General features: G+C 44.7%; 1 protein-coding gene across 2 annotated transcripts in view; it reads right to left on the bottom strand.

Annotated features, from left to right (window-relative positions):
• The window catches only part of Clrn1 (clarin 1), a 43,003-nt gene that overhangs the window by 22,157 nt on the left and 6,105 nt on the right, over positions 1–14,741 (bottom strand). The window contains exons 2-3 of one of the 2 annotated variants that reach the window (XM_087899495.1): positions 13,690–13,710; positions 7,585–7,620 (exon numbers count right to left, since the gene is read on the bottom strand). The exons of the other annotated variant lie outside the window; for it this stretch is intronic. Coding sequence (XP_087755621.1) covers positions 7,585–7,620; positions 13,690–13,710 — 57 coding nt within the window. The remainder of the gene's footprint in view (positions 1–7,584; positions 7,621–13,689; positions 13,711–14,741) is intronic. 2 annotated transcript variants of the gene reach the window in all.

Raw genomic sequence — 14,741 nt, 5'->3', positions numbered from 1 at the left:
ACTGTACCTGGCTGTTCCAGAACCTGGCTTGATTTAGATTACCAAAGCACACCATTCCTATTCTTAGGAACTCGCCTCAGAGAATGCAAAAGCACACTTCACCCGAAGCTGTATGCAGATGTTTATATGACTTCATTCATATTCACCAAGACTGAAGTCAATTAAATAGCATCGCTGGGCAGATGGCAGAGCAAGGTGTGCATACCCATATAATAACCTATAAGTCAGCCACAGAAAGAAGCAGACAACTGCTGCACACACCAGCACAGATCAGTCGGAAAACGATGACTAGCAACTGGTCTTTGGGTTCACCCTTCTGCGAGCAGAGTGAAGGCATCCAAGTCTCAGAAAAGAGGGGGCGGGGAAGAAAATCCAGACTATAGAGCTGACACGCAAAGAGAGGCTGTCGTACCCTTGTTCCGGGAGCCTGCTGTTATGAAACAGAGCAGGATAAGTCATCAGTTAATGACTCGCAGTGCAAACACAGGCACAGGGAAGCACTCCGTGGGAAGTACTGCTCTCGTGCAATCATTTCATAGGGTCTCTGCCTCTTGAACTCTGTCTCCTGCCAAGATGGAGACACTTCAGCCCTCTAATCTCTGCGCAGACAAACCTGTGAAGGCCTTTACGGTCTTCCCTATGCCTGTCCCTGTCAGGTGTGCAAACACGATTTTATTTATTTATTTATTTATTGTTAGTTTGTTTGTTTATTTGAGACATGGTTTCTATGTAGTACAGGTTGACCTTGAACCTACTGGGTAACCAGGCTAGTCTTGAACTCAAATTCATCCCAGTCAGTCTCCCAAATCCTGGGATTATGGGCCCTGTACCAACACACCTAGTATCCCGTATTCTTAGGTACCTCTCACTCCCGCTTTCATTTGTACCTGGGTTACAAAGGGCTCCTAAGAGTCTAGTCAGCAAAGCTCTCATTCCTCAGAGGAAGTGGAGATATTAGAAGTTCTTTTAAGTTTTCAATCCTTACGTCATACGCCCATGAGTAGGGGCTTGAAGGAGGATGAACCCCCATAGGCTCATAAGTTTGAATGCCTGTTCCCATGTTGGTGGAAGTTTTAGGAAGGATGAAGAGGTGTGACCTTGTTAGAGGAGGTGTGTCATTAGGAGTGGGCTTTGAGGTTTCCAAAGTCCGTGCCCTTCCCAGTTAGCTCTCTCTGCCTCGTGATTGTAGTTCAGAGGTAAGCTCTCAGCTATTGCCCCAACACCATATCTGCCTACCTGCTGCCATGCTCCCTGCCATGATGGTCTAGAACCATAAATCCCAACTTAATGCTTTCTTTTATAAGTTGCCTTGGTCATGGTGCTTTGTCAGGGCAATAGAAAAGTAACTAAGGCACCGTCATTTTTCTGTGTCTAGCCAAAGCCTCCCTTTATTCTTCGTGAAAGGAATGCTGTTCGGCTTTGTAAAATGAAGCCTTTTCTCTGTGCTCTTAGACACTTTCTGCCTTCTCTAGCCTACCTCTCCCACCCTCTTCAGCCTTTTGTTCTGTCCTTCTGTCCACTCAGACACAAGTACAGACACACAGACACACCCTCGCCTGACCTAAGGGAATCTACCATTTCCTAATTGTAGTGATATTTTGTTTGTAATTGGATTACAAATAAAGTTTGTCTGAGGATCAGAGTGCAGAGCTAAGCCACTAGTTAGCCACAGAAGCCAGGCAGTGTATCACACACACCCAGCACTTGGGAGACAGAGGCAGATGGATCTCTGTGCATTCAAGGCCACCCTGTGCTACATGAGATTGACTCTGTCTAAAAGAGAGACAGAGCTCACCCAATGGTGATCCCAACACTTGGGATCACCTGTCCTTAAGCCCAGCCCTAGGAAGGTGGAGACAGGAGTGATATGGCTGGGCAGAGAGAGGAATACAAGGTGGGAGGAGACGGAAGCTCAGATGTAGTCTGAGGATTTGTAGAGACGGAGGCAGTCTGAGGACTCAGTCTGTGCATATGCAGTCTGAGGATTTGGTCTGTGCATGCAGCCTGAGGGTTCGGTCTGTGCATGCAGACTGAGGATTCGGTCTGTGCATGCAGCCTGAGGGTTCGGTCTGTGCATGCAGTCTGAGGATTCGGTCTGTGCATGCAGTCTGAGGCTTCATAGAGACAGCAGCAGTCTGAGGATTGAAGGGACAGAAATTGACCCTTTGGCCTAAGCACTGATAGAGGTAAGAACTCTAGTGTCTAACAGCTCTGCTTCTCTGCTCTTTCAGCATTGACCCCTACATCTGACTCCGGGTTTTTATTATTAAGAACAATTAATTCATGCTGCACCTAATCTCAGCGTTTCCCTTTATACCTAGTTCTTATGCCAGGGTCCTTTCTTCCAGTTCCCATTTCAACTCCTGCAATGACCTGCCTTCGCCACGCCACCAATGGCTTCTTTGAAAACACCCCTTGTCTCTTCCTGGTTGGGAGACTCTGGGGACCATATTCACCTTTTCTCCCTTGCCATCTATTGCAGAATATTCCTTTATACTGTGGAAGATGTGCCAGGGTGGACGGTTTAATAAAGAGTTGAATGGCCTATTGCTAGGTAGGAAGAGATTAGGTGGGACTTCTGGGTCTAGCGGGGACTCAGGAAAGAAGAAAGGCGGTGTTGCCAGCTGGACGCCGAGGGAATAAGACATGAGGAGGAGACGTGAGAGCCACATGGCAACATGTGGATGAATAGAAATGGGTTCATTTAAGTTAGAAGAGCTAGGGGGACAAGCCTAAGCTATAGGCTGAGTTTCTATAATTAATAATAAGTCTCCATGTTGTTGTTTGTGAGCTGATGGCCCAAAGACAAACCCATCTATCTACAGCCATCCCTGTGGTGTTTAGGCCAATGAGCGATTTTCCATGAAGGTCTGTGCTGCCGAGGCTTCCCTCAGCCCGTCCCTTGCACCTCAGTCACCCTTCTGCCAGTCTCTCATCCTTCTCTCTCACATACACTGCTTTTTTTCCCAGGACATGCCTCTTGTATCTCATTCATTCCCTCCCTGAGAAACTCCGTCTTCATCTGTGCCCCCAACTGCGGCCTCCCAGCTGCAGGTTTCCACTTCTCTGCTTCTGCGCCAGGCCGCTCCCGACCTCGGAGGTTGTTTGATGGATGAGCGGGTTTTGTTTGTGCTCCATCGGTGAACCATCGCGTTAGACAGGACCAACTCCTGCTTCGTCCTCTTGTGCAATTGCTCCTTCTGCCCTTCGTGTCTCACTGGCCTGTGACAACTTTCCAGAGCTTTGTAGACATTCCGCTGTGTTCTGCCGTCTCTCCAGTTGCTTTTTTTGTGGGAGGATTTCGGAAGAGCGTCTCTTTCTTTGTCCTCTCCTTTAACTGCCGTGTCTCGCTGCAAGTCTCCTCCTGGCCTCCTGCCTCAGCCTTCCTTTCATTCTTCTTCTCATCTGTCATCTGTCCTGTCTCTGTTTTAGTTTTCTTAGTGGCTGCGTATTGCCTACAGGACCAAGTTAGCCGCCTCAGGATAGTAAGCAAAGTCTGTAATAGCCTGGTCACTCATTATCCCCTCCTCCCACCCCACCCCATCCCACCCCTGCCTCCAGCCTTATCTTCCTCTTCCCACTACACCTCTTCTGCATTCTGGCCTCGATAAGCCCTGATGTTCCTTTAGCTGGGAAAATCCCTGCTTATAGTTAATGAAATATGACCGACCCTTGAGGACTTCCCTGCTTCCTCTGCCTAATCCTCACACAGAGTGACTCTCCTTCATGGAGCTTTCTGAACAAACACAGTAGTGATAGTAACCACTGTTCCTCAGTCAGCGATAGTTGTGGTTCTCCATCAGTTTGGAGTCCTAGTTAGAGTAAATACGCTGGCCCCTCGGAGCTTGGTGTTGGCTGAGCAACACCATTATTTTGGCCTTGGCAGATTTGAGGTTCGGGTCAGGGAATTTAATTGCTAAGTGTGGTGGTCTCCAGAACACTTTCTCGGTTATGACTGTCTACTGTCAATGTTCCATATGGCAACTGAGACCCAGAGTGAATATACAGCTGACCTATGAAGAACGATGTACTATGGTCAAGAAATGCGTCTGTTTTTGAAAGCTATAGAGTTTGGGTTGCTATTGAAACACAACTTAGGTCATTCTTACGGACAAAGTGATTGATTACAAAGACTTCTGATAGGTTCTGTAAGTGAACAAGTATCTTCTCTAATGGCTTTCACATCTCCAGACACCAGCAGAATGTTAAGGCACATATCGGCAGTAAGGAGACTTTCAGAAAGAGAGAAGTGGGTGGTACATATCTCTCTAGCTTGAAATTTTTTTATCTTATAGGCAAAGTCATGTTGTTTTCAATAGATCAAATAAAAAGAGGAGATGAAAAACATTTGTTTTTACTAAATGCTACATATGTTCCTTCTTGCTTGTCATTAACCCATGCTTTATTGGTTACCCCGAAAGTATGACTTTCCTTTCAGGTGCTTCAAAATTTATTTTAGTTCGAGCTTCCGGATTTTTGTTATATTTTACTCGACGTCTTCATTATCCCTTTATCTCTGACTGATGCTAGTCTGTCAAGTCGCTCACTCTAGTAGTCTCCAAAACAGGACTTGGTAAATTTAATCTGAGTTTATGTGTAATATAGAATTGCCAGGAGTGACAAAGGGCTGACATATAATAAATCACCAAGGCTAAAGCTGATGACGTTGCTGCTGTGAGGGTTGTGAATATATAGGCGCTAACTGAGGGGGAATGTCAGGTTTCTCAGAACAGCGCTTTTAGCGTTATGAAGGTTTGGGACTAATGAAGTTTTGCCTTTACTATATATGAGATCTCTAAATATCTCAGCTCCCGTGTCTGTAAATGTAGAGAGTGAAGCAGCAATGTCACAGAAATAGGGAATTGAGTAGTGGTTACCAGAGGCTGGGCTGCAGGGAGATTGGTCAACAGGCACGGAGTTCCAATTAGGCAGGAGAAATATGCTCTGTTGCACAGTAGGGTGACTCTGGTTAACAAAACTGCATTGCATATTTCAAAATATCAAAGGGAAGACTTTGAATGCATCTCCTTACCCTGATTGGATCCCTACACAACACACACGCTCTGAGGCCTCACACGGTGCCGTGAATACGTACTATTATGTGCCAAAAGAAAGGTAGAAAGAAAAGACGTTATGAAGGAAGAAATGTCACAGAGCTTATGAAAAATACAAATGAGATCATTTTTGTAGCAGCTCTCTGGAAATGTGGAATAATTGCCTAAATAGTTCTTAACCTGATGGGAACAGCAGGGGAGTTGCCCTGCTGACAATCGTGGCACGTGATCGCGCAGTGTGGAGTGTTTGCATTTTCCAGTCTGAGAACCAACCACGGGGACTTGGTAGCCACTTGGTCTACAGGTGATCAGATTACAAGTCTTATTCTGGGATCAGAGAGCCTCCGCCTCCCGCTGTAGTCCTTGGATTATGGGAAAAGAATTAAGACAAGCTTTTCATTTTGTAGCTCAATTTTTCTTTTTCTCTCATCACCAGGTGGGTGGCTATTACTATTTTTAAAATGCTGGTATTCTGGCTTTCTCGTGACTTACCTGATGCCTGTCACACACTTTCCTCGTCATCTGACACGCTGCTTCCGCTCCTGTTTCTACTTCCCGTGGGCAATGTTCTGGACACTCTACAATGGCTTGTCTAAAATGATCTTCCTATCGATAACAGACGGCTAATGGGACTCCAGTGAGGCTCTTTGAAAGGACCAGTGGCTTCGCACGGCAGACAGACAGATGTGGATCAAAATGGTAGCTTTGTTTCGGCTCACGTGATTAGGGAACACGTCTCGGATCTTCTGCCAACTTCTCCAAATTAGGTGGCTTCACTGACACAGACAGGTCAGCGGTGAACAGTCGGAAGCCATTCTAGCAGGGCCAGAGCTGGCTCTTTGACCCAAGCAGCTGGACCTGTAGCTGGTGGACAGATGTGCAAAGAAAAAATGTCTCTACGACATAGAGGCAAGTATACTCCTTTTTCTCACTGGAGACTCATCCGCCAGATGTTCGAGGACACGTACAGTTTAATGACTGAAAGCCAAGGATTCCGTTTTGCCTTTGACCAGAAAATCTCCAGAATGTAGACAGCTAAATACTGCTTCTCACCCTCTTTCGAACTCAGTTTTGACCTCTTGGCCTCAGTTGCTGCCTCCTCTCCTGACTACCATCACTCGGGTAATCCTCAACCTTGACAGTATATTGCCATCACCTGGGGAGCCATTAAACCCACCCAACACGGCAGCCTCTGCCCCACAAAGGCAGATCCAACAGCCCTGGGATGGAGCGTTGGCAGCATCTGTTGTTTTAAAGACTCCCCGGGTGATGCTAAGCTGCATCCAGGTTCATGGACCACTGACACTGATCTAACAGTTTGGGTCTTGTCAGCCGTCTTGCCTTCATGCGCCAGATGTGAAAGGCAGATAATGCCACCATCTGTGAGACTCTGGGGACAGAGGCGGCCTCTGATAATGATGTCAGCAATGACAAGCAACTTCTGCTCAGATGAAAGCCTCAGAGGTAGCATCAGAAGTTCCGCCTTCCCTCTCAACTTGTCCTTCTTTGCATAAAAGACATTTTTATTTTTAAAGGCCCACTTGGCTTCTTGGCGCTCAGCTATTCACTTTTCTTGAAAGAGAATCCAGAGGAGGGGAGATTTCTTTTTTTTTTCACAGAAATGTTCTTGATCCGGTTTTCCCCTCAGCCCACCGACAGCCAGTCATTATGAGCATCGGGTAAAAGAGATGTCCCTGACACAAGCAGTCATCTTCCTTAGCATCACCCACAAACTCACAGCCAGGTATGGAGCCAAGCTCCTGATGGCTATGTGGCTGACGACATGAAATCCACGACCCCGTACTTAAAAGGAAGAGACATGATGATATCACAGAACTGTTTGAAAACGATATTTCAAGAACCTCACCTGACTCTTTCTCAGCTCAAGGGCACCCACTTGGCTCAAGCCTACCTGCAGGCCATCCAACAGTGAGTCCCAGTCACCCAGGGTGGTTTACGGGAGATAGCTGCTTTGGCACTTATGTGTCTCTGATAACAGAACCCAGTTAACTGCTCTGAACCTGCAGGGGTATAGTCACACTGGATCACTAACTTCTGAGAACTTTGCTGCGTTATGACTTGCTGAGATAGAGCAGAAAACTGGCCCTGAATAAATCAGTCTATCGGGTACTAAGTTTGCTTAGTCAAACCTCTCGTACCCTGTAATGAAAGTGCCTTCCACCTACCACATCTATCCTGGGCACTTAGCTGCCTATCTATGGGAAGCAAAGTTTTTCATTGCTCGGTGCCCAGCTTCATACTATGGGATCACATGACTGAACGTCGGTGGTTTACAAGGCCTGGCAACAATGAAGAGTCTCTGAATGAGTAGAAGTTAATTCAAAACCAAATGTGTAATACATCTGAGGTGTTTCCGGCAGAACCCCAGGTTGCAGGACATGGCTTTCATTTCGGCTTTGGTTCTGACAACACAGTGAGCACCCTTTGCCTCACGCAGGCTGTTAAACTACACAATGACAATGCACGCTACTTGGAATGCTGGGGCTCAGCCCAGACTATCGTGTGCTACAAACCGCAGTGTTCCCACTGTCCACATAGGGCTCATCTGCTCCACTAAACACAGGACGGTTTAATTATGGACAGCGAAGGCTTTTTAGTATTCTCCTACCATCATCTTTCAGCATGGAAGTATCAAATTAATTCGTCTTTGGATTGGATTGTATTAGAATGCTTGATTCTAAAAATCGCTACTTGAGTTTCCGACTTGCATTTCAAAAGTGTTTGTTAGCTAGATTTCGGCTTGGATCGGAATCGAGTTTCCAACCATTTCTAGAAAAAGCTGTTAACATCCTTCTTCCATTTTGTACTACACGTGTATACAAAGTAGCAATCTCAGTACTGATGATCATGAAATAAAAATATCGGTCAACTTGGAAAAATGTTAGCAATGCTCTGTGCCCTGATGCATTAAATATTCAGCCAAGACACACTTCTTTATGAAAAAATAAATAATCACACCCATCTTACTATTGTGCAAATTTGCTTTCATTGTCAATAAGTCACAAATTGTGTATGTACCAAAGCATTGTTTTAAACTAAATGTCTATATGAGTCATTGTCTGCAGAAATGCTGGAACTGTGTAGCTATGTTATCTACCTGTGCACCCAGGGTCCAGGCTCACACAAAAATGTCTTCAGCAAAAAGGAATTATGCATAACATTTCTCAAGAAGCCCTAGTAAAGTATATATGAGGTTTTTTTTTTATAAAATACAATTATAACGTTGTAAAGTACAGAATTTCTAAGGTTAAAGTGAACTCTTGTTTAATTAAAAAAAATGAGGCTTTAAGCCAGGTGTTTAAGCCAGGTTTATGGGTGCACACCTTTAACCCCAGCACTCATGAGGCTGAGGCAGACAGATCTCAGGGAGTTTGAGACCCATTGTAACGAGTTCTGGGGCAGCCAGAGCTGCACAGTGAGACTCTGTCTCAGAGGAGCATGTGAACTGGTGCTCTAATTCTGTCTTGTTGCCCCTGGTTTTCAGCATGAGTCAGGTACTGATCCCTGGCTCCCTGCTGAAGCGGTTGACTCAGGGAAGTCTTCTGTTTTGCTAATTGTGGTAGAGCAGCCATTGCTTCAGTCACCGCAAGGAAGTGGTGGCCACACCATAAAGACTTCAGCTGGCTAAACAGTGTCCTCAGATGTCTTTGCCTTAAACCTAAACTGTGGACGTGGAACTCGTAGCTCAAAGTCTCGGCTGAAGCACGTGACCTGCCCGAGCCTCAGTATCGAACAGGATTGACTGTTTTATCTTCCAAAGCTCAAAAACCAGCGCTTGGATAGTTAGAGACTGAGTTAAAGCAAGGAACGAACTGAAGGACAAGTTCTTGTGAGGTTTCAACATCATGTTAAAGATGATGCCGAGAGATGTGAAAGGCTGCCCAGTGTGAACGCCAGCACCGCCGGAAAAACAACAAAGGTTAAAAAAAAAAAGCCACAAAACCAAAACAAACAAACAACAACAACAAAAAAAACTCTCTGTATCTTTTTGTTGTTCCTTTAACCGAAAGATGATAAAAAAAAATCTTATTTATCACCTGCACAAGAACTGGAATCCAGGTTCGCTACATGCTGGCTCCTTATATGATCTGGGGAACGTTTTGCGATACCTCAATGCTTCCAGCCCCCATATTTGACCAAGAGAATGACGTCATAACAGTAGTTAGCTACACAGATAACAGGCATTGAGGAGGGACACCCTCCCTCCCAGTAAACTTTGAACACCGCCTCCTGTTTCTCTGAGCACCCCAGAAAGAGAAGCCCTGCTTTAGGACTTAAATCACCGTATGAGAGAGTGGATGTGTCTAGACTTCGTTGAGACCCACGAAGCGAAAGCTACTTCTTCCTGATCAAAAATAGTGATGAACTCTGGCCCTCCAAAGGTTAAGTCCATCACATACTATTAGCACCTCCCTTGAGGAAGTGGGGCTTGTCAATCACCTGGTCAGGGGTCTAACTTCTCCAGGAAATCTGACTCTCCTGAAGACATGCTAAGGAGAAGAGAAGACTAATTATCTCCTTAGTGAGATCATGTACTTCCTCCAGAAGATCTGAGCCACGCTTCCCTTTTACTTTCCTATCTCCTTTTCTTTCAGGTAATAGCCAAAAGCATATGCAGGCCTCCACTGATGCTCTAGCCTTTCCCCCATGACCTTTTCTTTTCTCCTCTTTCTCTTTCCTCCTGGTAAGAACCAAGATTTACACCTTGCCTACCCTGTTGATTGTCCTGAAAATTCTCAAAAGACTGACCTTGAATGTGAAATCTGGGTGTATAATGAAGAAAAGAAAATAAAAAAACCTGTTTTATTTCACTGCCTTTAGTACATTATTTACTCAGTAAGAATTAACTGTGTGAATCCCATGTTATACTGCTCTGGTTATACCAGTCACTCTTTAAGAAACATGTTCAAGCTCGCAGTGGTGGTGCATGCCTTTAATCCCAGCTCTTAGGAGGTGAAGGCAGGTGGATCTTCATGAGTTTGAGGTCAACCTGGTACAGAACAAGTTCCAGGACAGCCAAGGCTACACATAGAAAAACCTATCTGGAAAAACAGAAAGAAAGAAAGAAAGAAAGAAAGAAAGAAAGAAAGAAAGAAAGAGAGAAAGAAAGAGAGAAAGAGGGAGGGAGGGAGGGAGGGAGGAAGGAAGGAAGAAGAAAGAAAGAAAGTGAGAGAAGGGGAGGAAGGGAGGGAGGGAAGAGAGGGAAGGATGGAGGGAAGAAGAGAGAGAGGGGGGGGGTCCAGTATACTAAATGGACAATACAGCAATTTTAAGATATGGTAGCCACTAGTAATACCCTTAAATATTTTACTGCAGTGTTCTATTAATAACATAGAAACATTAGATAATGCCAAAAAAGCATCTATCCTTGAGCCTTCTTCTGAGTCTATTCATAAACTCTTTCCTTCATAGGAAAGCTAAGAACCCGAAAGGGAACCCCAATAACAACAGTAACAACAGCACCCATCATGTAAGGATTGTAGACAATACACAGAAAGTACTTGTCAACTATATTTACTCAATCAATGGGTGCCAAACTCACATTTTTTTTTCTTCTGGGATGTCTGAAAGAGCTCAGAGAAAATAAAGTCACTTTTAGAAGTTAAAAAGGAAAGCAGAGAGTTGGGAGATCATGAAGCCACCCTCACTGTATTATTTTATCTATGGTTGCTTCTCTGAGAGCTTTTCACCCTGAGCCACAGGTTGTGTGCTGCTGTGAGGATGCTGGAACGGGAACTGGATCTTCTGCAAGAGTAAACAAGGGCTCTGTGGCATACCAGGGCTTGGTCCAGGCACCCATTTAGGATCATGATTATGCTAACTGACAGGAGCCAGGCACAAAAAGATAAGTGCTACATGGTCTCACTCATAGGCAGAATATAAAAAAGTTGGCTCCTGTGGTGTTCTGAATGAGAATGGTCTCCATTGCCTAGCATGTTTGAATGATTGGTACCCAGTTAGTGAACTTGTTTGGGAAGGATTAGGAGGCATGTCCTTGTTGGAGGAGGTATGTTGCTTGGGGGTGGACTTTGAGGTTTCAAAAGTTCATGCCAGGACTAGCTAGTGTTTCTCTCTCTTTTTCTGCCTGCTGTCTGTGGATCAGGATGTCAAGCTCTCAGCTATAACCGCAGTGCCATGCCTGCCTGTCTGCTTTGCACCATGATGACAATGAACTATTCTTTTAAAACTGTAAGGCAGCCCCAGTTAAACGATTTCTTTAGAAGAGTTGCTTTGGTCATGGTGTCTCTTCACAGCAACAGGAAATTAGCAAAGACAGCCCTATAGGACCTGAGAGGAGAATGGTGGTTGCCAGGGACTAAGGTGAGTAAGGGGATGAGTCTATCAAACGGTGTGAGACAGTTAGGGGGACTCGGGAAGACGCACTGTGCTGGTGCATTGCCGTAACTGCAGATAAAACTATATACTAGAGATTTCCCAAAGCTGCAAAAAGGATTTGGTAAATTTTCCCCCATAGAGAAATGGTAAATGTTTGGGGAGATGGATATGGTTACCTCCATTTAAACATTACATATTTCAAAGGGCTCATATATATGTATGAGAGATGATGGCTCAGTGATTAAGAGTCCTTGCTGCCCTTGCTGCCTTTGCAGAAGACCCAGGTTCAGTTTTCAACATTCACTCAGCAGCTTACAACTATCATAGCTCTAGTTCCAGAGGATTTGATCTCCTCTTCTGACCTCCAGACACCAGACATGCACATGCTGTACATACATACATGTAGTCAAGGTATTAATAGATATAAAAAAAGAAAGTCTAAGGAAGTTACATATATCAAACATCATTTGGAACTTTAAAATAGGTACCATTTGTAGGTAATAGTTAAAAAATAAATTTTAAGACAGGCATAGTGGTGCACACCTTTAATCCCAGACAAGCCAATCTCTGTGAGTTTGAAGCCAGTCTGGTCTACAGAGTGAGTTCCAGGACAACCCATTTCAAAAACAAACAAACAAACAAACAAAAAAGTTTTTTTAATGGCTTTAAAAACCAAACATAGTGAATCATTCTTTTATTCCTAGCACTCAGGAAGCAGAGACAGGCAGATCTCTATGAGTTTGTGATCAGCATGGTCTAGAATTTTGGGTTTGCCCGCCACAACTCCACAAGAAAAAACAAACAAACAAATTAAAAGAACAACACCCTCTACCCCCAAAGCAGTAGCTTCTCATCCATATTCTTTCTTTCTAGATTCTCTGGGACAGTAATGGCCCAGCTGTCAGTATAGGGATGATTTAGATGGCAGGGAGGATGGGATCTAGCCCTTTTATGCCCTAGCCCACATGGCTGAAATTCTGATTCCTAAACAATGCTGATTCTGCTGGTCTTTTGATAAGGAAATGGGAGGAGGGAGCAGTGCTGGTCAGGGGAAAATGGATGCTTGTCATTTAAAAAGTATTTCCCTGACATTTCCCAATGCTTACAGAATAACAGGCAGAACCTCTTCTGGGTAAAGAATACCTTTGAAATGTTAAGCAGACTGATCTTTTTTTTTTTTTTGCCATTTTCAGTATAAGAAATTAGGTTGGGGGAATTTTCCATGGAGGACAAACTAGGGACCTACAGAGAAAAAGAATGAAAGCGCACCTCCCCGCTTCTCAGCCTTCACTATGTGGCTCTGCCTCATCACTGGCTCAGGTGTCTGGGCACTGCTGAGCTCGGCTGCTCTCAGAAACCCACTCCCCCATTGCTGCTAAGCTCCAAAGCTTCCCTTTCTTCACCGGATCCTTCTTCAACCTGCTGCTTTCCCCATAGAAAGTCCAAAGAGTGACAAAAAGGGAAAGAAAGATCTCCTCTATGGAGAAACGAGACTGGGTCCTGACACATGGGACAAAGTTCAGAACACTTCATAAAACCTCGGCCAGAGGAAGGGCTCACAGAACTCCCTGCTTCTAAAAGTGGTGGCTGAAATCTGCCAGTCAGGAAAGACATCAAGTGACAGAGACTAGAAAGGCTGGATGGGCAATTTCAGATCCTCAAGGACCTCATCTAAACCAGCAGAATCTTTGGATACATCATAGAACATTCAGATTAAAAGAAATGTTCAGAAACAACCCAGTTCTGCCTCCATTTTAGGACAGAAGAAAAAGAAACGGGCAATGGTCCGAGCGCCGAGAGCCTGAGCCTCAACCGGTCTCCAGTCTAGGCTGCGTGACTCCGATAGAGCCACTTAGACACAGCTGTGAACCCATTTTGTGCTGCACTCTCTCTGCTGGATGCCCCAGTTTGGGGGCGGGGCTCTCAGGAGCGCTCTGTATCCCTCTCTCCTGGGGATTAGGCTCTCTGTGCAGAGCAGAAATGTGCACAGCCAAATTCATATGATAGATGTCAAAATAGGAGAGGAATGACAAAGTAAGGAGGGGCAGGAGGCTGTTTGGCTGAGAGAAACCTGAGGTTGTTCCTTCTCCCGTATCTGTTCCATTCACTACTATTGTTTCAGTGAAAAAGAAGGAAGGTGTCTGTTTGCTGGGCTGGTTCATAGGTGCCTGAGTTTAGATTACAAACATCTCCAATCTAAAAGACAAGGGGGCTGTGCATTCTGGGTAAATGTGCTATGGTTCCTTCCTCCCATCAGGAAGACTTAGACAAGCCACACAGACTTCTTTCACAGATTCATCTCCTCATGCCACGTGCAGAGGAAGGAGACAGGGCAAAGTTTCATTAGTGGGATATTAAAACCTCCAGCTCTTTCAGGAAAGACATTGGAAAGCTGTAGGAAGCATGGATGGGATGAGCCAGCTAAAGACAAGAGACACACTTGTAAGGGATAGATTGCCAGCTCTCATTATGGTCACAATGAACCCCAAGTCTCAACTATTCTATACCATGATATGTCCAAGAAGCCACCTTCTTGTTCACAGAGGTAGTTTAAGTATATACCCTGTAATCTGGGTGTAGGATCTCTGCTGTAATCTGGGTCACATCCCTTATTTGGAACAGGATCTCTGCTTTTCTAAGATATGAAGTACACTGGCTCTGTCAAGGCTTTACAAATTTTCAATCAGAGAGCCCAAATTAAAATGTTTTCGAAGTATGACTAAAGTTGGAAGCTGGGATGCATGATTGTTAAATTCTATTTTTTAACATATCAAAAAAAAAAAAAGAGAGAGAGAGAGAACTCCATATGCTTTTACCAGCTCATTGAACTGTGTTGGCAATGAGCAGAGCAGTATATATCTAGGAATGACTGATACCATATGATTCTTGAATATCATATTTTGATAATGTTCTGTAGTATTTCAAACCAACAAAACAGAACACAGGCACACATGCACGAGAGAGAGAGAGAGAGAGAGAGAGAGAGAGAGAGAGAGAGAGAGAGAGAGAGAGAAAGGAGAGAGAGAGAGGAAGGAAAGGAGGGAAGGAGGGAGGGAAGGAGGGAGGGAGGGAGGGACGGAGGGAGGGCGCTCAAAACCGGCAGTTTCTGTTTTGACGGCTGCACTTGGCATTCAAACATTATCATTAAAATTTTACAGGTGACATAAGATGAAGCACTGTATCAAGCAGTTGTGTTGCCTTCAAAGGCAAACATTTTCTCATTATAATGAATGAAATCATGGTCTGAGCAGGAATGTTAGTGACCTCTAGTAAATGAACCACTGACCCATAGATAGATGAGAATCAGCCTGAGTAAATGAGGCAGAAGTT

The sequence above is a fragment of the Myodes glareolus genome, chromosome 20, assembly GCF_982192425.1.
Source record: "Myodes glareolus chromosome 20, mMyoGla1.1, whole genome shotgun sequence".
Taxonomy (NCBI): Eukaryota; Metazoa; Chordata; class Mammalia; order Rodentia; family Cricetidae; genus Myodes; species Myodes glareolus.
This window is presented reverse-complemented; position numbering and strand designations above follow the sequence as displayed.